Below are 26,741 nucleotides of genomic sequence, written 5' to 3'. Positions count from 1 at the left end.
TAGAATAGAGGTCACCAGGGGTGTGGGATGGGGGGATGGGTAATTATTGTTTACTAGGTGTAGCTTCGGGGATGATGAAACATTTCTGAAAACGGGTAATAGTGGCAGTTGTGCAACATCACGAATGTACTTAATGTCCCTGAATTATATACTGAAAATCATTAAAGTGATAAATGTTATGTTTTATATATATTTACCACATTTAAAAATAAAAGAAAAAACCCACATGATGTTTCATTTCTCTAGCAGCCGTTCTCAATCTGTGGGTCGTGACTCCTTTGGGGGTCGAACGACCCTTAGGGGTCACCTAAGACATAACAGTAGCAAAATTACAGTTATGATAGCAACGAAAATAATTTTATGGTTGGGGGTCCCCACAACATGAGGAACTGTATTAAAGGCTTGTGGCATTAGGAAGCTTGAGAACCATGCCTAAAGTGTTCTTTTAGTTGCTAGTTTCCAAAAAACTTTGCTGAGGCAGATGCTGAAATTCTGGTGACTGAGATATAACTAAGGCAGGGGTTCCCATGGGGAGGGTAGACCAAAGGACTCTGACCAGGTTTGATGTTCCAGTGGGGCAGAGATGGAGCGGTGTGAAGGGGACGACAAGGCTGTAAGGACTGAGGACACATCTTCCTTCTAATGGTGGGGAGAGGGAGGAGGCTCGGGTTCTCCTCTGTCCCCACCTTGGGCCACATTTTATTTGCCAATGACTATGGGCATATATGTAGAAGGTAGGTCATGAGAAAGGGCTGCACCTGGATTTTGTTCTTGACTTAACCACTCACAAACTGTCCACCTCAGCAGGCCCCTGGGCTCAGTGTCTTCAGCTACAAATGCAGATGCGGACACTGGAAGCCCTGGCCCGTCCCACTGTGGGAGTGCTGTTACACCAGGAGGCATGCCCAGGTTGCCAGCGGTCTGTGAGTGATGCCCGACTCCAGAGCCAGAGCGAGGTCTCGTGATTAGGAGTCTGAGCAGACCCGAACACGCTGCACGGCGCTGCCTGGCCTCCGGAGAGCCAGGGCTGCCTGCATTTCTGTATCCCCTCGCCAGCACCGCTGCCAGCACTGGGGGGTGCTGGAGAGGAGGCATGTCTAAGGCTGGGCTGTTTGTCTTCAAGGAGTGCACGGCCTAACTGGACAGAACAGACATCTAAACAGATACAATGCAATATGGTAAGTGCCAAACTGGTCAAAGACCTATGGGAACCAAAGAAAGACTCTCACTCCCTTTGCTTTTTCTTTTCTTTTTCTGCCATGTATTAAGAAAGCAAGCAAGGACTCAGTGTCCGAGAGGCAGGCTATATGAAGGTGTTTTAAGCTGAAACTTCCGTTGCTGGGGCTGCAACCCAGAAGCCCACAGCCAACAGGTTGAGCAAATAATTGAAGGTATATTGAAGAAGGGGTTTGGATTGAAAACTAAGAATTCAGAGTTAGAAATGCAAACTTAATGGTAGATAAAACTGTCATTCCAACAGTACCTTGCACATTAATTATTATTTTTTTCGACACCATTCTGATATAAGTGACCTGTGAGGGTTTAGCATCAAAAAGTATCTTAGTGCTCACATAGGCCAGGGTTTCTCATCTTAGCACTACTGACGTTTGGGAGTGGATAGTTTTTTGTGGTGGGTTGTTCTGTGCACTGTCAGATGTTTAGCAGCATCCCTGGCCTTTCTTCTTCAGGTGTCAGTAGCAACCCTACCCCCATCCCATTTAAAACAACCCAAATGCCTCCAGGTAGTGAGTGCCACATGCATGATGGAGGGAACAGCCCCCTGTTGAGACCCCCTGAAATACAGAAATGGTCTTTTATCCTGAAAACACCTACAGAGCTTAAAATATCCTGATACCCAAGCTGTGCCCCAGATCAATTATATTTGCAGGTAAAAGCCAGGCATTGGCATATTTCAAATAGGCCTCAAATATCGTGCGTGCCACCTGAGATTTCAATATACAGTCAGAGTGAGAACCACTGATCTAGGGAGATAAGGAAACTAACAGTTATTGAATACCTCTAAGATGCTAGGTATTTACATACATATCTCATTTAAAGTCAAAAGTTCTGTGAAATTACAATTGTTTTCCTATTTTATTTATGAGGAAACTGAATCTCAGAAAAGTTGCCCAAGAACATCCCAGACAAAAACGGTAGCTCTGCAGAGGGCAACTGCAACGGGCAGTGCTGGGCGGTCAGAGGAAGGCAAGGTCAGCACTGGAGGTTCAATAGGCGTAAAAGCAGGGAAATGCAACTGGATGCAGTCTGAATCTGCACACCTGACTGTAAATTTACACCCCAAAAAAACCATTTTCTGACAGAGTGAGTCAGCATAGAGGAGATGCTGGACATATACGCCCACTTTGTTTCTCCCTTTGTTCTGCTGGGAAGAAGGAATTACTCCTAGAGACAGGGCGTGCAGAAGCCATAGGACACACACCTCCAAGCAATTGAATTCAATTAGGTAGGAGTTTGATGCCTGATAAGACACGTGTAAAATTTCACACTTAACCAGCATAGTCCTAAATGGTCATTCATAAATATTGGAGCCTTGGGATAAGGTAGGGAAAATAGTTAAATTCTCGTCATGCTAGATGCTTCATGTTTATTATCCTACTGAATCCTTGCATATCCCTAAGAGGTAGTGGATTTGATTCTACTCTGCCCATTGCTCACACACACTCAGGAACCCTGTCTGAGAGCAGACCGCCTTTTGAGTTCATCACCACCAAATCAGTATTTCATGAAATGTTAAAGGGTCTTCTTGAGAAAGAAGAAGGAGAATGAGAAAGAAGAGGAGGAGGGGAAGAGGAGGAAGAGGAGGAGGAAGAGGAAGAGGAAGAAGAAGAGGAAGAAGAAGAAGAGGAGGAGGAAGAAACTATTGAACAATAAAATGTCAATAAAAACGTATCTATCAACAATTGAATTTGAAAACAAAATAAACAAGCAGAACAGAATAAAGAGAACATTTTGACGGTTGCCAGATGGAAGGGTGGTTGGGGGGATGAAGGAAAAGATGAAAGGATTAAGAAGTAGAAATTGGTAGTTACAGAATAGCCATGGGGATGTAAATCACAGTATAGGGAACACAGTCAATCATATTCTAATAACTAGACCTGGGGCCAGATGGGTGCGAGATTTATCGGGACAATCACTTAATAAATTATATAATGTGTAATCACTGGGCTGTACACCTTAAACTAATATAATATTGTATGTGAACTGTAATAGAAAAATAAAAAATAATTTAAAAAAATCAGATGTAGGTAACTGTCCTGGTCTGTTTGGGCAGCTACAACAAAATATCACAGACTGGATAGCTTGTAAACAACAGAAACTTATTCCTCATAATTCTGGAGGCTAGGAAGTATAGTAAGTCCTCAATGGCATAGGTAGGTTCTGAGACTTTAAGTGGAACGACATATAATAAAGCCAATTTTACCATAGGTTAATTGATATATACAAGAGTTAAATTCCTATGACATCTCATCAACCTTAAAATGAAGTGACATTTGAGGACATGCTGTACAAAATAAAGGTGCCGGCAGATTCCATGTCTAGTGAGAGCCCACTCCCTAGAAGGCTCTCTTCCCTGTAACCTCACATTGCAGAAGGGATCAGGGATCTCGGGGTCATTTTTTATGAGGGCATGAATCTCATTTGTGAGGGCTCTGACCTCATGATCTAATCACTTCCCAAATGCCCCACTTCCTAATACCACCACCTTGGAAGTTAGGATTTCAACATATGAATTGGGGGGAGAGGTGATATAAACAGTCATTGCAGTAACTGGAGGAAACCCACTTATGTTCTTATAATGAGCAAATATTCATTAACTCTAAAATATAAATTTACAACTAAGGGTAATTAGACATTATTATAAAACAAGGGCAAGTGCCAGTAAAAATTCATGGAGGTTAGTTACAGAAAGAAAATTCTTTACTTTGATAAAATATATCTATCAGAAACTTCAGCAAACATCTATTAGAAGTATTCCCATTGTCAGGAACAAGATAAGAAAGCCCACTATCACTATGGTTATTCCAAAAACTTTTAAGGTCTGCATCTAAGTGCAACAAGATAAGAAAGAAGTAAGAAGTAGAATACTGCAAAGAAGGAGTATATTATTATCTATAGATAATCAAGATTTTTCACCTTGAAAATCCATATCAAATAACTGAAAAACTAGTAGAACTGTTAAGAGTCTAGCAAGTTATACCCTGCCCCCACTGCCAGCCACATTTTATTTGCCAAAGACTATGAGTATATATATAGAATGTAGGTCATGAGAAAGAACTAGGCCTGGATTTTGTTTCTGAGTTAACTAAAACAAACAAACAAACAAACAAACAAACTAAACTGACTTAACATACACCAGTGCAACTTACTGGAAATATAATAGAAATAAAGATCTTATATCATATTAGCAAAAACTATAAAATACCTAGGAATAAACTTAATAAAACATATGCAAAGTTTAGATAAAAAAATTTATTATCAAAGAACATAAAGTGGGGAGATATACTATGCTCCTAAATCAAAACAGTCAATATTATGAAGACATTTTTGTTTTGTCTTCAAATTAATCCATAAATTTATTAAAATCTCAACAGAAATTTTATAGATTTTAAAGAGCAGGTAAAAAAATGTAAGAATTTAAGGAAAAAAGTATTTGGGTAGAGAATTGGGGAGGGGAGCTGAGAGTTGATCTATAGAAGAATAAAACATAAAACTATGGTAATGAAAACAATATGGTACTGAAGCAAGAAGAGACAAATCAATCAATGAGACTGAATTGAGAATCCACAAGTATAACTACATATATTTGAATTTAATACATGGTGGAGGTGGCATTTCAAATTAGTGGGGGAAATTTAACCAATAGTTTTGGGACAACTATCTATCTATTTGGACCAAAATAGTTATGTCCCTACCTCACACCACACACAAGAATTAATTCCAGATGGATTAAATATTTAAATATAAAAAAGATTATAAAATAAAAGAAAATATTAGAGAATAATTTTATAGGTGGGCAGGTCTTCCTAAGTAAGATAAAAAAAATATTGACAAATTTGACTAAAAAAAAGATTAAACATTTTCTGTACAGAGTAACAGATATAAAAAGAGAGGAAACAGGATAAATACATACATACAAGCAGAAAATGGCTATTATTCATAACACATATGAGTTCTTATAATCAGTGAGAAAACTATAAACACAATTTTAAAATGGCATATTCATATAGGAGTATAAATAATGATAAAAATGAGTGGTCAGGAAAGTGCAAATAAAAAGATATATTAAAAATGAAATACATTCACCCTGGTCGGTGTGGCTCAGTTGGCTGGAGCTTTACCTTGTATACTGAAAGGCTGTGGGTCCAATTTGGGACACATACCTAGATTGTGGGTTTGCTCTCCAGTTGTACGGAAGGCAACCAATTGATGTTCTCTCTCACATCGATGTTTCTCTCTAAAATCAACAAGCGTATTCTAGGGTGAGGATTTTTAAAAAGTAATAATAAAAATGAAATATATTCAGCCCAGCCAGTGTGGCTCAGTGGATCGAGTATCACCCCATGGATGGAGAGGTTCCAGTTCCATTCCCGGTCAGGGCACATGCCTGGGTTGCCAGCTGGATCCCCAGCAGTGGATGTGCAGGCGGTAGCCGATCTATGTTTATCTTTCACATCAATGTTTCTCTCTCCCTTCCTCTCTCTCTCTCTAAAAAAAAAAAATCAATAAAAACATATTTTTAAAAAATGAAGTATATTTATAATATGTGGTAAAAAGGTTCTTTCATGTACTTTTGGTGAGGGCACAAATTGCTACAACTACTTTGGAGAGGAATTTTGCTTTACCGTTCAGATTTTTTGTTTTTATCCTCATCTGAGGACATTTTTTTTTTTTTTTTTTTTTGCATTTATCTTCAAATAGAGCGGGAGGGAGAGAGGGAGGAAGAGAAAGAAACATCGATGTGAGGGAGATACACTGACTGGTTGCCACCCACACAACCCCAAAAGGGGCCGGGGACAAACTGCAACTGAGGTGTGTGCCCTTAGTGGGAACTGAACCTGGGACCCTCTGGTCCGCGGGCCGACGCTCTAATTGCTGAGCCAAACCAGCCAGGGCTACCGTTTAGATTTTTAAGTGTTCATTTCATGTTTTCACGATTCCCCTGTTTTTCTCCCACCCCAATCTCCATTTTACTTCCTATTCCCCAACTCAGAGGCCCCTTAGACTCTGCATGCAGGCTGGCCCCCTCCTCATCACAGTCCCCTCTGCTACCGAGGATTAGATTTCCTCTGTTCAGTTAGTGAACATTCTTCCAGAAATTTGTTTAAATCTTTTAACAGAGGTCCCCCCCCCCACCTCCTGTTTTCTTGGTTGTAGGTTATATCTTTTCTTATTCCTTTAGTATCATTTTGATGAATCTTAGGAGGAAAGGTAGAAAAACTCATATACTGTCTCCCATTTTGAAAATCTAAAAGTATAATTTGCAGTATTAGAAAACTGGAGATAATCTAAACATTCCTCAATAGGGAAATACTTAAATGGTGCTACATCCACTGTATGAAACATTGTACACTAAAAAAAAAAAATGAATGAGCTTTACATGTATTGATATGAAAGAATATCATGATATGATATTAAAGAAGCAAACTGCCAAAAATCTGTACAGTAATATCAATTTTAGAAAGTATGTATTTATTTGCACTTTCCAAAGCACTGGAGGATACCCAATGAACTGTTAGGAGTGGTTATTTATCTCTGTTTTTCCACCTGAAAGCAGTGGGTTTAGCATGGGGTTGGCATGAAGGAGGAATTTAATCTTTTCACTCTATGTCATCTGTACTGTTCAAATTTTTATAATGCCATTTGAAAAAATCTTTGGGATTAATTGTCATACAAGTATAAGACATCGTTTTTAAATTCTCCAATTACAGAAAACTGCTCAACTAATAAATTAAAGTTTTCAAATTATAGATGATCCATGATACTTCACATTTAAAATGAGGACCATTGTTATTATTTAAAATGTTTAAGAAAAAGACTTGGAAGCAGCCCACGTGTCCATCAGTAGATGAGTGAATTAAAAAGCTGTGGTACATTTACACAATGGAATACTACTCTACTGCAAAAAGAAAGGAAATTTTGCCATGTGTGACAGCATGGATGGACCTGAAGAACATTATGCTAAGGGAAATAAGCCCACAGAAAAAGACAAGTACCATATGATTTTACTCATATGTGGAATTCAATGAACAAACTGAATTACTAAGCATAATAGAGACAGACTTATAGACAGAGAGCAGGCAGACAGCTCTGGTGGTGGTGGGGTGTTGCTGGGGAGAGAGGGTGGTGAAGGGATTGAGCAAAAAGGAGAGAGAGAACTCATGGACATGGACAACAGTGTAATGATCGTGGTGGGGGTTGGTGGTGGAAGAGGGCATAGAGGGAATAAATGGTGATGAAAAACATTAAATTAAATTAAATTTAAAAAATAAAAAAAACCTGAATTTGAGGCAAAAAAGAAAAACATACTTAAAAATGAAGATATTACCAGTTTACTTTTATTTTTATTTTTTTCTTTATTGATTTTAGAGAGAGAGGAAAAAAGAGGGAGAGAGAGAGAAACATCGATGAGAAAGAACATCTATTAGCTGCCTCCTGCATGCCCCCCACTGGGGATTTGGTCCACAACCTGGGCATGTGCCCTGAGTGAATCGAACCAGGGACCTCTTGGTGCATGGGTCGATGCTCAACCACTGAGCCACACTTGTCTGACCCAGTTTACTTTTAAAAGTTTCAGAACTTTAAAAGAATTCTTTCCAAGTCTAAGGCTCTATGACAATGTAACATGTTGGCAGGTAGAACATGTCCCGTAGAATCAATTTTTGTTTGGTATGCTGTTAGGTCTGATTTCTTAACTGATACATAATGACATTAGTAAACTGAGCTGGCTGAACTATGCCAAACTTTGATATTTCAGCTAAAATAATTTACATCTCATAATTAAGGAAGAGGTTGGTAATATACAATGTCAACCATTTAAATACAATTAGATTACATTTTTTTATTTCCAAAAAGAAGAGTTCTGAGTAATTCATGTGCAAAAGGAAAATACATAGCCTACCACAGATGCAGGGGTATCAAAGTCTTGTCTATTGAAAAGAAAATCTAGGGATCTATAAACCACCAACTAGTGTATATTTTAGAGCACGTGAACAAATTAAAATTAAGCACTACACTGAAAAGCTCAATTCTGTAGAATTTCATTGGTTTCTATCCTAAAATATCCTATCTTCTGAAATCTGCGCACCATTCAAGGTCATAGTTTCTCCAGCTCTGCCCAGAGAAATATGAAGCGATGAACTGGCCTGTCCCTCCAACTCCACGTGACCCAGTCCCTCTGTGAGTTATGACAGGGCCAGGGCCAGAACTTGGGCCTTCAGAACCTGAATGCAGCAGGTCCAGTTATTGATGGCCAAACCAAATAAAACCATAAACTTACTATTTACCTATTAGTCAAGGTTTCTGGTATACTTGCCTCCTTCTTCTATGTAGTTTTTGATTTTTAAATTCCAATTTTCATAGCCTAATTCTATAACTGCATCTTTAGTAACTAACACACAAAATCTTTCTTTGCAGCAAGCAAAGTAAAGAATATCCCTTTTTAAAAGTCAGAAGACCATGCATGTAAAAATGCTTGGAGACAAAGTGCTATATATTCATATAGTATGACCACAGTTATTGAATGAGTGTCCTAGGGTCATTTATATATTGATGGTTTAAAAAAACCTTTTCAAATGAGGTGAAATTGATGTTCTCGCTCATCGATGTTCTCTCTCCCATCTCTCTTTCCCTTTCCCTTCCTCTCTCTCTAAAAATCAATAGAGAAAAAAAAATTCAAATGAGGTGATTAAATCATCTTCTCCAGTACTTATAAGAAAGCTCCTTCTGTTTTTATAGAAATCTACTTTCCATCAAGTTTGGAAACTCAGTCATTCAAAAATATGAGATGTTTCACAAGGAAAGTTTGGTTTGCGTTCACAAATAATGGTAACTCTGAAAAACAATAGGGCAACTGGAAAAAATTGTTATTAAAGTTGTGCATTTTTTTTGAACCAAGATCTATTCAATGCTAGCATATAAATTCTTAATTCTGGATAAGTCTCCAAAGAATAAGATGAATCGTGGCATGAGATGGGGCTTTGTGAGGTAGACTGGAACAAGGTATTAGGGGGAAGGTCTTTTAGGCTATTTTGAGGGATGTGTGCTCTAACCTAAGAACTATGGGATGCCACTAGGGGTTTTAATGAGGACTGATATGATCAAACTCTTTAATACAAGTTTGTCTGCAATGTGACAACTAACAAAGTAAGTGGTAAACATAGGAAACCAGTGAGAAAGCTATTTCCATAGTCCATGTCAAGTAGATTGTAGTGTAGTGTAGATGATAGAGTGGAAATGATTAAAGGAGTGAGATTCAAGGCATATTTAGGAGATAAAACCTACAGGTCTTGGCAAATGACTGGACATGGAGAGTGGGAGAGAGGAGACTCAAGAATGATGCCATAGTATGAATTCACTCATGATGAGCCAAGTGTGCTGCCTAAAAGTTTTCCTGCAGTCCTTACATTCATTGAGTCTCTCTCCAGTTTGAATTCTTTGATGCAGGGTAAGAGAGCCACTACAGCTGAAGGCTTTCCCACACACATTACATTCATAAAGTTTCTCTCCAGCATGAATTCACTGATGCTGAGCAAGGCCTGCATTCCGGCTAAATGTTTTCCTGCATTCCTTACACACATAAAGTTTCTCTCCAGTATGACTTTGCTGGTGTTGTGCCAGTGATGAACTATTGCTAAAGGCCTTCCCACATTCAATGCATTCATAGGGTTTCTCTCCAGTATGAATTCTCTGGTGAAGAGTAAGAGGTGAACTCTGGTTGAAGACTTTCTCACACTCATTACATTTCAAAAGTTTCTTTTCTACATATACTTTCTTATGCTTCATTTCAACACTTTTTTTCAGTAACTTCTCTTTTGTGTCTCATGCTTATGTACTCTTTCTTTGGTGGGAAAACTCTGTTTTATAGCAAATATTGCATCCTGGCGGAAAGTTTGCCAAGATTTCGTATATTCACCCCTTTGATCTTCAGTGAGGATTCCCTTATGCACGACGATCAGTTGACTAGGATGTACCTCCTTACTTCCCAACTTGTTCTTAAACCAGTCTTCACTCAAACTGGGGCAATCAAGGCTGTAATTAAGATGGCTTCTTCCCATTGTTACTACTTTGGAAGATTCTTCATAAATAACTGGCTTTGACGAAGATTCACGGTTTTTAAATGCATACTCCCAATCACAGCACAAGCCTTCTTCACCATCCTGGGCTCTTTTCCTTGCTCCAGCAGTGAGATCAGCTCTGGCTTAGAAACCGAGACTCCCAGTGATACCATGTTCCTGTGGTTCTCCAACATCACCTTCCTGCACAAATTCCTCTGAGCAACATTCAGCTCTTCCCACTCCTCTTGAGAGAAGTCTATAGCCACCTCCCCAAATGTCACTGAATCCTTGGACATGGCTTTACGAATTTAGGGATTTATGACAGCTCTTCGGTCCTCTTCCTCAGGCTCCCCTCTGGTGGAAGGGCAGTGTCGGGAGAAAACAGAGCGCCCCTCGCTGCGGGTGGGCCGCTCCCTCCGCGCGGAGGGCCGAGGCCGGGGCCCAGCATCCCCGTGTCCTGCCGGGGGCTGGATCTCGGGGCCCACCATGGCACTCACAAAGGGGGCCACAGCGTTCCTGTGGAAGCGGAGATGGCCGCAGTGGCCGCTGGGAAATGAAGTCCACCACCGGACTTGGCGCAGAGCATCCTGGGACAGCTCGCCGGGAGCGCCTAGGTGACTGGGCCGGCCCCCCCTCGTCACGGGTTCTCTGCCGCCCCGGAGGCCCGCCCCCCGCCCCCACCCCACAGCCCGCTCAGGCCGTCAGTCACGCGGCCTCCCCACAGAGTCCCGCCCAGGCCAGCTCGGACTGCCAACGTCGTGCATTTTTAAAAAGCAATGATACAAATTTGAAATATTCATTCCTCTACACTGTCTATTCTGCAGAACAAACGTATGCAGACAGCCAGATCATTTATGTGAACCAAGTTAAACTGTTAAACAAAATACAGTTTACATAGCCAACACCACAAGGTAAGAACACCAAAACGTTCATCGTTACCTGGAAAACTGTGGAGAAGCCCACCACGTATATCTTTGAAAAATGTTTTCAGTGTTTGGAAATGTGTAATGTAAAAGATAGTCGTTGGACAGTTGAAAAATAGCTAGACAGACCTGTGCTCTCATGGTTTATATATATAATCTTAAGCAATCCCGTGCAATTTTAACTTTTAAAATATACAGACTTCACAGAACAGAAGATTTGACAGGGTAAGTCAGATAGGTAAGGAGAGCACTTGTGATGAGTAAAAGACCATCGCAACTACTGTGCAGTTTAAAAGGGTGAATTTTATGAGAAGTGAATTATATCTCAACTAAAGAAAAAAGAATTTAAAAGAAAAGAACATCCCAGGTGGTGCTACCTCCCAAGTGATGCTTCAGTTCTACAGCCAGAGTCTCCTGGTCATCACCCCCTTCACCACAGCCTGCTCTTCTGTTTCCACTCTTCCTCCTTTGCCCACAGTGGCATCATGTAATATTGCCACAGACTGAATTTCTCATGCACCCCACTGGTCCCTGGGCATAGGAAGTTTAACTCAACCTTCTGAATCACCCTCCCATTTACTCTGGGCACTTCCATTCTCCTCTGTCTCCTCATTTTTTTAGGGGGAAATGGAATTTTGATTCCATAAAGCTTTGACTACTGACAAGCTCTCTGAGACAAAAAGAGAGGGGATGATTATTTGTCAGTTGCTAATAACGGTAGGGATTCATTTGGGTTCTAAATATCTGTTATCCTATTGTTTCTCACAAATACTTCCAAGGTCAGGCTTCTTATTCCATATGCTAGATGGAAACACTGAGCCGCTTCCGTTCAGACATCCAGTGTTTATTCACCCAGGATATTGATTTTATGTTCAGAGAGCACAACTTTAAAGCCCGCCTACCGAATAGGACTAATTCAAACCAGGGAAAACTTACTAAAACAACACAAAGCTTATAAAAAGTGGCATTGTTTGCTGCTGCATCTGAACATAATTGCACTTCAAATAGTCCGCTGAAGAACACTTTCCATTCTAAAAGACAGGATGTTTATGGAGATCTGCTCTCCTTATAATATAAAAGAAAGGAGGAAACACACAAAGACTTTTTTTTTTTTGCAACCAAAAATAACACACAAACCATCCACTGGGAACCTCTGCTTATTGCCACTTTGATGCCTCCTTGGTTTGCCAGAGCAAATGTAACAGCTTTCCACTCAGAGTTCCATCTGCCATCCCTTCCTCTTCCCGCCAACAAAACTCAGTGAGGCTAATTTTGGTTGTATCTGACTGGGCCCAGAAGGAAGAACTGCGAAACCTGGAGTTTTGGGTGATCCTAATGCTCAAAATCTGCAAAACTGGTCATCTCTCAACTGTTGCAGCCGTTGACTGCTGTGTGGCTGATGGTATACCAGAAGGACTTGCTTCTGAGCACTGCTCCTGGTCACTATCTCTCGGTATACTATCATGCTTGGAAAAGACCGCCTGGGTTCAAATCCCAGCTCTACCTCTTCCTTGCTGTGTGACCTTGACGAGTACAAGATCTCCCTGTGCCTGTTCCCCTATCTATAAAATGGGGATGGGAACAGCCCCTAACCCCCAGGGCTGTGGAGTGTCCAGTGATCTAATACATGTAAAGCACCAAGACTAGTGCCTGACACCATTTGTGCTATTTAAGTTCCTGTTAAATAAATAATTCAAAAATAAAAATTAATATTGTTCATTAAAAGACTAAGAAATCGCTTTCCTTATAGTATTTTGTTAGCTGATTTGTACACGCTTATTTGAATTGAAATTGGTAAAAATTAATTTGTAAGACCTCAATTGTTTTGCATAAAATCCAACCTGCCAGGAACCCAGAAATTGACAAGGATTTCCTTTTGAGGGAAAATGGGTTTAAAATGGCCTCTCATTATTGATGATATTGCCCCAAATGATTGCTGAGCGGCTCTGCAGCTGTTCAGAAGATACACACATACTGTTGCCCCAGGCAGCTGAGGCAGAAAGTAGAGAAAAATGGCTTTTGCTTTAGATGCCCAGGGTGTGAAGGTCCAGACAGGATCATGAACTGCCCCCAGCTACTTCAAACTCCAACAGAAAAAGACCAGCCGATCTCTGGGCTTTTCAAAAAGCCTCCCCATCTCAGAGAGACAATTTAGCCCATTATTGAATTCATAACCATGTTTCTCTTGGAAAGAACAGTGGGTGGTTTACTTGTGTAAATATTAAGCATTTAGTTGCAATTAGGACTTTTTAAACTTACTTCACCCAACCTGCTCATTTCCAGGGGAAGGTGGTGCTTTGGCATTCCCAGTGACACCTTCTATGTGTCCGAGGACCTCTGGACATTGCTGTGTTCATCTCACGATCCTGCAGGGAATAAATCACCTGGAGTGACGGTGATTTACCTCTGGAAAACGACCAAGCTTACCCAGATAGTTGTTGCTCTTGTGCATCTCGGTGATGTTGATTTTTGTGGCTCCTTGGGGAATCTCAACCACGCGGTGGTAGCCCAGGCTGGTGAGAGCATGCTTAAACACGCCCGACACAACCTGACAGCCCGTGTTATCGCCTCCGCACACCCCGCATTTGTCCACCACTTTGTCGGAGCCTAGGTAGTCGTCGCAGCCGATGCTCTGCAAAGAGGTGGAAAACAGAAGACTCTTGTAGCATCTATCAGGGGCATCCAGGAAAGGAGGGGAGAGGGCTGAAGATCTAGTGGTGGGACTCAAACTGACCCTCCTCCTGCACCATTCAGTTCCTGCAGATGAGCAAGTTCATGCCTCCCTTCACTCAACAGATGTTCACGGAACACCTACCCCTGGCAAGGACCTTCTCTTCTAGATGTGTGTGAAATGTACCTGCTAGGGACCAGTGAGGACACAGACAGTAAACAAGACAAATAAACAAAACAGTGCATTTGGTGGTGGTGAGTGACCAGGGGAAAAATAATGCAGGGAAATGGGATAGGGAGAGTGTGCGATACGAACACTTGTCACACAGGTTGGACAGTGAGGTTGTCCCGCAAATCCACCCCCCTGCTGGACTCTGAGAGAGGACTGTGCTGGGACTTTTATATAAACAAGTTCTTTGGGACCATGATAAGTGCCACACCTAACACTGGGGTTTGTCCCCCCAAGTCTTCTGTTCTAAATGACTTGATACAAACACTTAGCAAAGTACCCCCCAAAAGTCGTATTCTCAGACCCAGTTTCTTAGGAAATTGAATCACATCTGTTGAGATCCGGGCCCCAGTGGTCTTTGTGGCTCCGAGGACCCGAGCAGCAGGGCTTCTGGTTGGCTCCCCTAAGCACTTGCTCAGGGCAGGAGGGTGCCAGGAAGCAGGGACCAGAAACATCAGTGACTTGGATGATACTGGTTTAAGTAAGGGGAGTCCAAAGCTAGGACAGGCAGTCTCATCAGTGTTTACAGGAACTCTGACTTTCCTGCATTTCCTCCCTGAAAAATCTCCCATTTCTCATTTCGAGATTTTTTTGCTTTATCTTCCCCCTCCCCATTCGTGTTTCTGTTGGGGCAATTTTATTTTGAATACAAAAGTTAAACCTTGGATCAGAGTAGAACGATTTTCATGCAACACTTTTCCAGTCCTGGAGCTGATGCCACAGAGCTCACAACTGTGCTCCTGAACCCAGAATAGGGCACGTGTCTGAACAGAGTTCTGTCACATCTCCTTGGGCAGATGGAGTGGGGGGTTGTCATCTGGACAATAAATACTGGATGACAGAATCATTTCCCTGAGGTATGGGAACAGGGAATGAAATCAGAATGGAATTCTAAAACTTGAGACACATGTTTTGCTGAAGACAACCTTGTGTTGGTTTTTGAATTCTAACCATTAGACCTTATCTCAGGGGCAAAGTGGTCAACAAACCATTCAAAGTCCTCTCCTGATCTTGTTAAACAATGCTGGGTCTGTGAATGTTGGTCAAATCGTCTAGGCAGAGTCAAGTCGGAAGGTGTTCGTTCTTTCCCCTCAAGTCCACATGTGATTGACATCTTTCTGCAGGCACTACAGGTCTGCATTATTACTTCCACATTCTTGAGTGCACATTAGTCCATCAACAATAACTGGTCTCTCTTCACAAATAGCTTCTCTGCAACGCATTATTTCTGACAATAACAGAACACCATCTCAATATGTTCGCCCACATCCAATTAGCCTTTCAAAACGCCAAGTCTGCTCCAATATTTTTTGCCTCATGCATATTTTAGAGGGAAAAAAATATTTTCCACACATGGTTTCCACCTCCCCAACTCCTCAGTTCTCCTTTGCTTTGAAACAAACAAACAAACAAAAAATACCACTAAACAACAGAGATTTTGGAAAGCAGATCCAAAGTTGCCAAAGTAAGATCCTAACAGAATTAAGGAGATGCCTCTGACTGTCACTGATGGGGAAGAGGGACAGAAGAGCTGGTCTGTGCTCCCTCCCTCCCTGTCTAGCAACACCTCACCCTTCCACTTTCCCCACCTAGGGTCCATCCTGCTACCCCCGGGACTTACTGTCCCATACCGAGCTCATTCTCCCGGGCACCCCAGGTAAAGAGAACATGTGCATGAAGGCACAGATGTAAGAATGACTACTCAGGAAGTAAGAAGTAGGGGAGCATGTTTATAGACTGACATGCTGAAGTGGAGGGTTGCTGGGAGGGATGAAATGAGGCTGCACATTCAGATGAATTTGTCAAGACTCTTGTTTGCTAGGGTGAAGGATTAGAATTTTGCTTGATGGGATCCACAGTCACATGAGGTGTTAAGAAGGGGAGGGCAATGCTCAGATTCATTTTTCAGATGATAATTTGGGCTGTAGGGTGGGTGCATCCTCAAATGGGGAGAACAGGCAGTCTAGCGAGTCTCTCTGTAAACAGAGGGTAGGGTTATTTGAAAATGAAGGAGAGCTGCTGAGGGCGGGACAGACATTGCCCCAACCCTCAGCCCCCACCCGATCATAACGGGAGGATCACGAGCAAATCCCACGGCCATGGATTGCTTAGACAACCACAGACACAGACAGAGTGTCATTTTATATTGTGAATCAGACACTCTATTAAAATGCTCTGCACAGTGTGACGGATGCCTACCCTCCTGCCAGACTTCCTGCTCTCACAGTCACTCTGGATGAATCTTGACACTGAGGGAGGGTGGCAGTTCTGCTGAGCAGATGCCCAACAGCCTAGAATTTGGCTTCAGCAAAGTGTATGGCCCTACAAACGATGTCAAGAACTAAAGGGGTGGCATCCTGTCTCCTTAGGGCCCGGCTCTGGACTCTGAATGTACAGGGTATACTCCTCAAGAGACAAATGAGAATAAGGAGGGTGTGAACCTTTATTGGGGATGACAAGAGCTGCCAGAGCACCCTTCCAGTGTTACCCGGGGTCTCTGAGGGACTGGGCTGCCATGGAGTTGCCAAATGCCCCACAGGCACTTCACAAAGCAGGAGGGACAATCCCACAAGAACTGGCAGACACATGAATTCAAGATCTTTATTTTTAGGCAATTACATACCTGACAACTAACTGTCCCTTCTCCAGCATGGGGCTCATGTGAGGGTCAGATGATAGAATGACAGAAAATCTACACTCAGTGTACAGGTATGGCATAGCTAAAAAAGTGACCTATAGGTCAGGACCTAAGTGACAGAAAGGACCAGCCATAGGAGGATGCAAACATGCATTTTTATCACTGATGTTGTTGAGTGACTACGCCAGGCAGCTGGGCCAGGAGATCCAGGCTGTGTCAGACTCAGGTTCTGCCTTCAGGAATTTGAGTCTCACTGGGGTGATGGGACATATGTATGGATTTCTTAGGCAAGAGGAATGCTGCATTCTCTGTGTCATGCTAGGCCAGGATCGACTCTCTTTCAGAAAGAAGTTCATTAACAAGGGGGTAGATACACGAAGTCTAGTGCATGTTGCAACATCCCAGCCTGAACTAGGCGAATGTGATAGAGTGAAGAGGACTTGAGAGACACTCAAGCAAAATGGCCAGGCCTCTGTGACTGACTGGTTGGAGAAGAAGGAGTGTGAATCCTTTTCAGCATCGTCATATTTACACTTACAGTCCTCTGAGCATATATTTTTTTCATTTACTCTTAAAAGCAATCTGATATTTCTAAACATTGTAGAAAAGTAAGACTTAGCAAAAAGTTATGTAATTGGCCCAAGGCTGTGCTGCTAATATGAGCTGGAGCTGGAATTTGAATCCCATCCTTTTAACCATTATTCAAAAATCCTCCCCTTTGCCCGCCCAGCCTCAAGGATCAGAGGCCAAGCTGCGAGTTCTAGCTTTGTTGAAGGAGTGAATGGTCATGGCGAGCTCGGTGCAGAGGAAGTTCAGAGCTGTTATCATAGTCTCAGTGCGAGCTTGGTCCACAAGAGACTCGGGCCTTGTCCTCTTCCAATATCACAGCCACCAGCACATATGTATCTCTCCCACTTGGGCTGTTCTAACCCTATACACCACACACAATAAGTGATTAAATGTTTTTGGCTCATCTTTCTATTACATAATTTTTTGTTACAACTTTTTATTTTGAAATAGTTTATGACTCACAAAAATAATACAAAGTTTCAGGGCTCCTCCACCCAGCCACCCCAGTGGTCATATCTCACATCGTCAAAGACACGCCTACATACCATCACCATCACCATCAGTCAGACACATTAACTCAGGAGTAAACCTTACTTTGATTTTACCACTTTTTCTTGGTGTGTGTAGTTCTATAAAATGTTATCACATGTCTAGATTCCTTTGCTGTTACTTTACAGCAGCTGGTATTCCCAGAACGTGGCCATGTGATTGGCCAGCGGAGCTGACACCAGTTAGCAGAGAAAGCAGTTGGCGTGACGGAAAGGACATTGGGCTGGGACGCAGGAAGCCTGGGGCACAGCCCTGGCTTGGTCCCTGACAGGCTGTGTGATGCCCGTGGGTCGCTTCTCTGCGAGGTTGGCGCTGAAAACATTTCTAGCTTATCCAGATCTTTGAGGGCACAGTGCCCAGAAATGAATCTGGCCTGAATTCTGGGTTGTATCTGAGGAGGCTGGTCAATTGGTTTTCGATGGGGGTGACTTAACAGTGCTGGCCTATGTCTCCAGACTCTCTCAGAGGCACCACCAAAGTGCCATCAGTGGGCGCTCAAGGTGCACTAGCGCCTGAGGGACCTGGGTCATGGGCTGGCTCTGCCACTTGGCGGTGCTGTACTTCTGGACACACTTACTAGGCATTCTGAGCCTCAGTGTCTTCATCTGAGTCTGGAGATGGTGCAGTATCTACCTCAGAGCACTGCTGGGAGGGTCAGATGAGGTTAACATGGAAGACCCTTAGCAGAATGCTAGCAATAGGGTGGTTTCTCAGAAAACACTGTTTTTGTTTTTGTCATTGTCTTCATATATATTAGTTTCATCTGAAATCTATCTGCTTTAAGTAAATCCCATGATCATGTAACCATTTGTACCATATTACTGTAACGCTTTCTATTATCTTCTTAGTCACAGATAATCTCTTCTTCTTCTTCTTTTTTTTTTTTTAATACTCACCCGAGGACATTTTTCCATTTTTGTTCAGATAGAGTGGGAGGGAGAGAGAGAGAGAAACAGCGACGTGAAAGGGACACATCAAGTGGCTGCCTCCCGCACGACCCAACCAGGGCCAGGGACGAATCGCAACCGAGGTACGTGCCCTTGACCGGAATCGACCTGCAACTCTAACCGCTGAGCCAGACCGGCCAGGGCACAGATAATCTCTTCTTCATTTGGAGAAATGTGGACAAGTCTGAAGAGCTAAGAAAACACCAAGGTTCACCACAAAGTGTACATACCCTACACAGCCCTTCACTCCTACTGCTCCAATAGCACCTCGTGAAAAAGATAGAACAAATATTTGCTCCTTGATCTACCCTTATTTATACATTTATTTTGCTCACCACGTACTGCAGTTCAAAAGAGATACTTCTTGCTGTTACAAAGGCGACTGGACAGCTATCGGATATTCTCAGTATTCTTCCAGTGATTTTTGCAACATGTTGTAGGAAAATTTTACACGTTGCAAGTCATCACAGGAGAAATTGCTCAAGAATTGCCCCCAATTGTGTGTCAGAATTAACCTAAATGAAATTCCCTGAGGGAAATGAACAATCTGATGACATATTTGGTGGTGAATTTCCCGGGGCGAGGGCCGCTGTGCTTCCTGGCGGGTGGCAGCGTGAGGCGTGAGGCGTGAGACCGTGGTGCTTCTGGTCCTCTAACAGGAAGCAGGTGTTGGTGTGTGTGCTTCGCAAACACAGCCTCAACTAGCTGCCTAGATGACACCAGCAGGTAAAACAATGGGCCTTAATAGTCACGCTGTCCCAACAGTGTAGGGGAGAACGTTACTATTAAAATGATTAGTACCTAATATCAAATTTACAGTGAGCTAATTCGTGGACATACATATGGATGCAAAACTTTTATTTATGACATTCTTTTGAAAGAAATCCTTTGCATATGATAAATATCTCCCTCCTATTACTGTTTGGAATGTAGATCAATACCACCTTCCTGGAATGCAATTTAGCAACATATACTGTTTGACCCAGTAAGTCTTCTTCCAGGAATTTATCTAAGGAAATTATAAGAAATGAGGCCAACAAGTTTTGTATGAAGAAACTTCTCAAAGTATTATTATCAATAAAGAAATTGGAAACATCTTATATTTCCTACATAGGGAAACAGTTAAACAATATATAGAAATTCTCTGGGAAAAACTGGATGAGTCTTTTTCCAGTTGTTATTCTCATTAAAATCTTCTAGTGCTTGCTCTGCCCTGGCAGACCTCAGTGTTCCCTGAGGCAACCCTGCTAGGTGTCCATGTGGTGTGGGCCAGGGGAGCCAAGGTGAAACGGACCCAGTTCTCATGTAGGGTAAATCAGGGGTCAGCAAACTGCAACCCACAGGCCAAATCTGGCCCACTATCTGTGTTTTGTAAATAAAGGTTTATTGGCACACAAGCATGCCCATTTGTTTGTTTATTGTCTAGGGCTGCTTTTGTGTCACAACACAGGGTTGGGTAGTTGTCATGGAGATAGTATGGCCCACAAAGCATAAAATATTTGTGATCTAGCCCTTTACAGCAACAAAATGCCAACCCTGGTATAAATGGACAGGTAGAAACAATTCCATCAGTCAACACGCAGGGAAACGTTCAGGGAATGTGCAGAGCCCTGGGCAGTCGAGACTGAGGCTCAGGTTGACGGTTTCAAATTTGCCCCTGCTGTCCTCACGCTGAATCACAGACACCCCCTTGACTTGTCCCAGCGTGTCTCAACTATGAAACAGAAGGCACGGAGTTGTTATCTTCTGCCACAGTGGCCTTCAACTGTTTTTTAAAGCAGAAAAACTCCACGCTTAAAAAAACAACAACCCTCATGCGGAAACTTAGAACTGCAGTACATAAAATGAGAAAAGCAGACCTGCTCTGGCCGAAGAAGAGCTGCCGGGGTTTGGAAGCCCGTCTCCCTTCCTCGTGGCTCAGGGGCTCACCTGTCCCTCGGGACATTTCGGGCCAGACAGTTCTTTGTTGTGGGGCCTGCCCTGTGCACTGTAGGATCCCTCTCAGTATGACAAATAAAATTTCTCCAGACATTACCAAATGTCCCCTGTGGGAACAAAGTCGCCCCTTGTCGAGAACCACTGCTCTAGTTTATCCCAGAGCTCATGAGACACCTAGGGGCACACGACAGAAACCCCAGAAGCTTTAAAACGGTGGCAATTCCACAGAAGTGCATAAATGTGTTAGAGAACCTACTGAGCAAAGAATACTTGATTGCCCAGCTTTAAAATGACTTCCTCACTGCCATCAAAGTAACTAGCATCCTTCTAGAGTTCTTTAACCTTGCCTTTCGGTTTAAATGGTATGAGCAGGATTTTGTACTGAAAAAAGCACAGTGCCTGGCACACAGTAGGTGCTTAAAAAGTGTTTTTGAGTGAAAGAACAGCTGGTTGAGGGGCCAAGAGATCAAAGTTATAGGACCAATTTGTTCCTTGAACTGGATCATCTCTAAGGTCTCTTCTGGTGCTAAATTTTTTGTTTCTGAAAAAAAGGTATGAAGCCCTGATGTGAAGGCTCCTGTCATATCTGAAGTCAGAGGAATCTGCTTTATGAAGACAAAATTAAATTGGAAACAGAAATCAATGGGAACCAGACCGACAATGCCATTCATTTGAAGAGGAGAAATGGTCCATGGGCTAAAAGGTATTTGGCTTCCTTAATGAATGGCAATTGTGAAACCAGTGATCTGGTTTTAATCAAGCTTTATGGTTGTCGCTTGTCAGTACCTCATCCTATTTCATTAGAGAATAGCACCTTACCAAGTGACTCAACTGGAAGAAAATGTTGGCACTCTTATAGGATAAAATTGAGGAGAATCAACTATAGCAATGTTTACAAATCTGAAGAAAGGAGCTCCAAGAGGGAGACGTTTCGTTCGCTGTGCGAGAACTACCCCTGCAACACGCACATACTAAGGTTGTCTATTCCAAACTCCAGGACTCCAGGACTGCACGTTCATGATCTCCCTCTCGAATGGACGAACACTGGGGAGGCGCATGCGGTGAATTACAACTATGACTATTGCTCTATTAGGACAGTAAGGTGTCCATAGTTTTGTATAGAAGTGGAAACCTGTGGACCCTCACTTTACTAATAAAGTGTAAGGCTGTATGATGAAATCTTTGTTTTAAATAATTCTGTCTAAAATATCTGGTCAGACTGCATCATTACTCTAGGGGCCCCAGTAGGGGCCAGCACCATGTGGGATGGGCTTGTCAGAGGCTGTGGGATTGGGCAGCTAAGAGGGCAGGACTAGGAAGATTCCTGCAGAGAGGATCAGAGAGATGCTGTCTACACTGACAATGCTCTGGAAGTTATCGTGTCAGCAAAAAGGCATTGGGTTGACCAACTCTGCTCCAGGGTGGCGGCTGCCTGCACACCGGCCTGATCTGCATGGCCTCCTGGGCACAGACAGCCCACGACACAGATGCGAGTTGCAACCAGAAGGCCTCAGAGGACAGTGGTTGAATCCAGCCACGGGAAGGCGAGGATGGAGACCCACACCAGTGTCCTTGTCATGTACTTGACACCAACCTATCACTGAGTGTGTCTGTTTGCACTTTCCTCCACAAGATGGCACCTATAAGCCTTCCTAAGAGTAGTCACCTAAGCAATTAGTTCAGGGACAAGAAACTGGTTCAACATTTAAAGGAATGATAGTTGAGAAACACAGGAAGGGTGAACTTGGCAATTCAGGCTGAATGCATATTGATTGTGTTCTAAGTGCCAGTTTGTGCCATGTCGTTAAGATATGATTTTCATTTCTCAAAATGTTTTGTGGAGCATTTAAAAATGTAGGAGGAATGTTCAGCCCTTTTATTTGCAGAATGTTCGAGAGAATGCTTAACAATCTGTGTAAATGAATTAAACTTTGGGGGTACATGGCTTTTTAGATGTCACTGGGACTGCGGAGAAGACTGGCTGGTGGGGTGAGGAGATGATGGGAGAAAAGGCTGTTCACCAAAGCATGTGGGCTCGAATCCCAAGACTCTTGCAGTTGAGACACACAGACAACTGCATTAAAGATGAGCACTGAGGGTGGGGCCTGGACCAGAGAGAGGGAGTTACAGTGGAGGGCAAGGGCTCCCCAACGTTATGCTGAGGGAGCGGCCAGTGGGCCGAGGGATGGTTTACTGAAGGTGAAATAGGGACGACGTCGGGGTCTGGGAACCGGGATGAACAGGACCTTTGCCTTTTCGGGCCAAAACCTTACTGGTGGGCAGGCCTCTGATGGAGTCATCTTAGAGCGAGCGTCTGAGTGTGGATTTTGATAATTAGTAATTCAGTCACTGAAATTCGCCTAAGTAATTCTCTCTTTCATTGGAACTTTCCTCTAGGACTCTAAATGTTTTTATTTTAGTTTTTGGATGGAAATCTTTCCCAAGTGTATTTTATACTTTTCTGCTATTTTAAATAAAAAATAATAAGCATAATTTGACCTTCTCCAGCCGCTTGTGGACCGGGAGCACAGGCGCCACCTGGAAGCATGCGGCCACCCTGGCCCGGCCCGGCCCAATGGACTAGACTCTGCCTGGGCAGCACCCTCAGGTGATTCCTGTGTGATCTGGGATTATTTGACTTTTCAGGCCATTTTTTGTTTACCCTGTGGACTTTCTTCTTTTCTCAAGTTGCACACTAACTCCCAAATGACAACCAACTCTCCAATCCAATAAAAAAAAAGAAAAGAAAATACACTATCGCCCTTTTGGTTATAAACCAAAAAGCAACAGTGCCCTTGGAAAGCTTTCCTGCGCGAGACCTGGACGGGCAGGCAGCGGTCAGACGCTGCAGTCTCCGAGCTCTCAGGACCGGACAGAGGAAAGGCTCTGGAAGGCAGCCCTTCGCTTCACAGGTGACAGCCAATCCTGGGAGAAGGGACTTTCCCAGGTGGCAGGGAAGGGTCCCTGCTGGAGACGCCTCTGTGTGACACCACGGTGTCCTCGTGCGCCTTCTGAGGCAGGGCTTTACTGTTTCCTCACTAGTTTCTGCCATGTTGTTAAAATAAGATTTTCATTTCTCAAAATTGTCTGTCTTCTTTTCTTTCTTATTAGCATGTCCCTGTAACTATGTGAAAAGGTTTTACTACCAGCTAGAATAGCAACTCCTTTTAGAGAGCAAACTGTTTAGTAAAAGTAGTTGCATAAACTGCTTGGGGTGGGAGGCCTGGGGGTCAGCAGAGACCGAGGCAACAAGCGATATCGGCCAACCTGGGCTGGGGCTCAACAGAAGAGGCGGCTCTGCTTCCAGGGCGCAGGGAGAAGGGGCCAGAGGCGGGAGCGCAGCCAGGTGAGTTGGAGGGCCGGGGGGGGGGGGGGGGGGGGGGGGGGGGGGGGGGGGGGGGGGGGCGGCGGGCGCGAGTGTTAGAGTGGCCTGCAATCCGAAGTTTACTTGCTGTGATTTAAGCCTCTCCCTGTTCCTAGCCCTCCCAAGTCTCCACTAAAGCTCTGCATCTACTCAGGCCGATGCTCCTGCCTTGAGAAATCCTGCTTTAGATTCCTTGAACCCCCTTTTATTTGCATAACCTGAAAAAAAGCTTGTATGTTCCCACATTTTTAAAAGCCTTTTCTTCTAGGCACATAATGTTCACCTAAGAGCACCTGGTGCCTGCTCTATACCTGCAGGTGACATTATTTTTCTGAGCCTTAGTTTTCTTGCCTGTAAAAACAATGGCATTAAAATCTAATCCTCAAATCTCTTGGGAGGATTAAAGGCAAACAAGCAGATGAAGCACCTAGTTCCACTGGCATGGAGGAGGGGCTGGAGAATGCTGGTATGCTCCTCCTCCCTCCCCTGCCCCTCCCCCTCCTCTTTCTCTTCCTCCAGGCTGCAGCTGCCTCCCTTCAAGGACCTGTCCCCGGCATGGCCATGAGAACCCCCTTTCTCACACAGGTACACACACTTCTCTACTAACAGCAGGCTGTTCTGTTTGCACTGTCCACTGAAAGCCCACTTCGATTTACACAGGATTCTGAAATGGTGTTTGATGCCAGGGTTGTAACAGGCAAACTGCTGTGATCTAGTTGCTTTCAATAATGTTCTGGTGGGACAATGGTAATCAAGATTTCCAGAGTTTCTTATAACTTTGTTATCTATTTTTTTTATTTTTAAAAATATTTTTTCTTTATTGATTTTAGATAGAGAGGAAGGGAAAGAGAGAGAGAGATGAGAGAGAACACTGACTGTCCACCTCCTGCCCGCCCCCCACTGGGGATCAGGCCCACAACCTGGGCATGTGCCCTGACCGGGAATCAAACTGGAGAAATCTTGGTGCATGGGTTGATGCTAAACCAGAGCCATACCAGCCGGGCTCTCTCTATTTTTTAAAAACATGTAAACTTATCTTTTTAAAGTTTTTTCTAGTTTGTCTTGGAGACCAGCTATGGAAAGCCTCAAAAGTTGTAAAGGAGTAATGTTCACTTTAGAAACAGAGCCAGAGAGCCTGCTGAAGGAGCTTATCACCCAGGCTTGTGGGAGCGCAGTCTTAGAGAAATTGTGGGTGAAAACAGATGAAGCCCCAGGGATGCAGTCAGTAGGAAGCCCCGGGCATACATGTGACACCATCATGGGTAGAATGCTCATCACGTGCTAGGCACCTACATATTTCATCCTGGTTAATTATCTTGACTGTCCCTATGTTACTGAAGCTCATAGAAAGCAAGTAACAAAGGTCACACAGAAGTGGTGATGGTGGGTTTGAATGAAGAGCCCTTGGCTCCAAAGTCTAGGCTCTTTCTCCTCTGCTACTTGCCTAATCCTTTAGTCCAATGGAAATTCTCCTTTACATGTAAGACCAAGGGCCACATATACCAAGGGCTAGAATGACCAAGAGGTCAAATAAGGACAATTCCCTCCTATTGTTTCTATTTCTAGGCTGTTCTCTGGCTCTCCCAAGACTCTTTCGCAGGGGTTCTGCTTGTAGTCTGAGGCCTCCCCTCCCACAAGGGCTAACTGGATTGTTCCAGCATCTCCTATAGCTTCTCTTTATTCCCCTGCTCCCCACACATTCTGTGTTGTCTTTTCCCATCATGCAGTGCTCATTACCCACGTGAAAGAACACTGAGCACACCATCCTTCCCTTCATAACAAATTCCTACGTCCAAAATTGTTCACTGAAACAGTAACTGTTTTTCTCATCTGCCTTCCTGGGAATGGAAACTGTTTACCAAACTGGAACTTTTTATGGCTCAGGAAAGACATCAGGTTCCATGGACGATATTACCCAATCCAAGACTCGCTCTGTGGGGTGAGAATGACAAAGAAATAAAACAAGGACAACTCCTCCCATTTTCTCTTCTAACCATTGACACACCCAATACATATCCAATACCAATATTTATTTCATTAAAAAATAAAGACACTGTGTTCCATGCATGCTCAAAAGGAAGAAATTTGGCTGAAATATTCAAACATGAAGGCTTCTTCATGTGTCTTTTGAAGGATGGCTAAGCAAAGGGTTATCTGTCAAACTCAATGTGTTCCATAACAATAATTCAGGTGGCAGCCAGATGAATAATTTCCCTTCTCTTGCAACTTTTGGCCAAAAGGTAGGGCAAAGGCAGATCTGATACCCACACATGGCTTCCAAGCGACCACATGAATAATATGCACTTGTGTACATAGTATTTCGAACATGTAAACCAGTTGAATAAACACTGATCCTCTGCCTTCTTTAGTGGAAACTTGACATTCTTAATTTTCACCAGTTCCTTCTTAAACAGATCCTATTTATGAGCTTTTAAATCATGCCCCCCCCCCCCCCCGATGCTGAGCATAAGAAAGGCTAATGTGGTTTCAGGTAATCTATCCTGCATGTGGCTATGAGATTTATCTTCCCAAGACACCGCTGTCATCGTGTCACTGCTCTGCTCAAAAAGCTTCCTGATGTCGGCCGTCATTTAGGCTGATTACTTCCTCGCAGGCGT

The 26,741-nt window shown here is 43.2% G+C and overlaps 1 protein-coding gene across 1 annotated transcript in view; it reads right to left on the bottom strand.

Annotated features, from left to right (window-relative positions):
• Positions 1 to 26,741, bottom strand: part of THSD4 (thrombospondin type 1 domain containing 4) — a 224,319-nt gene that overhangs the window by 113,232 nt on the left and 84,346 nt on the right. Inside the window, exon 2 of the mRNA XM_036270595.1 lies at positions 13,646 to 13,850. Coding sequence (XP_036126488.1) covers positions 13,646 to 13,850 — 205 coding nt within the window. The remainder of the gene's footprint in view (positions 1 to 13,645; positions 13,851 to 26,741) is intronic.

This window comes from Molossus molossus, unplaced genomic scaffold (assembly GCF_014108415.1).
Source record: "Molossus molossus isolate mMolMol1 unplaced genomic scaffold, mMolMol1.p scaffold_m16_p_1, whole genome shotgun sequence".
Lineage (NCBI taxonomy): Eukaryota > Metazoa > Chordata > Mammalia > Chiroptera > Molossidae > Molossus > Molossus molossus.
This window is presented reverse-complemented; position numbering and strand designations above follow the sequence as displayed.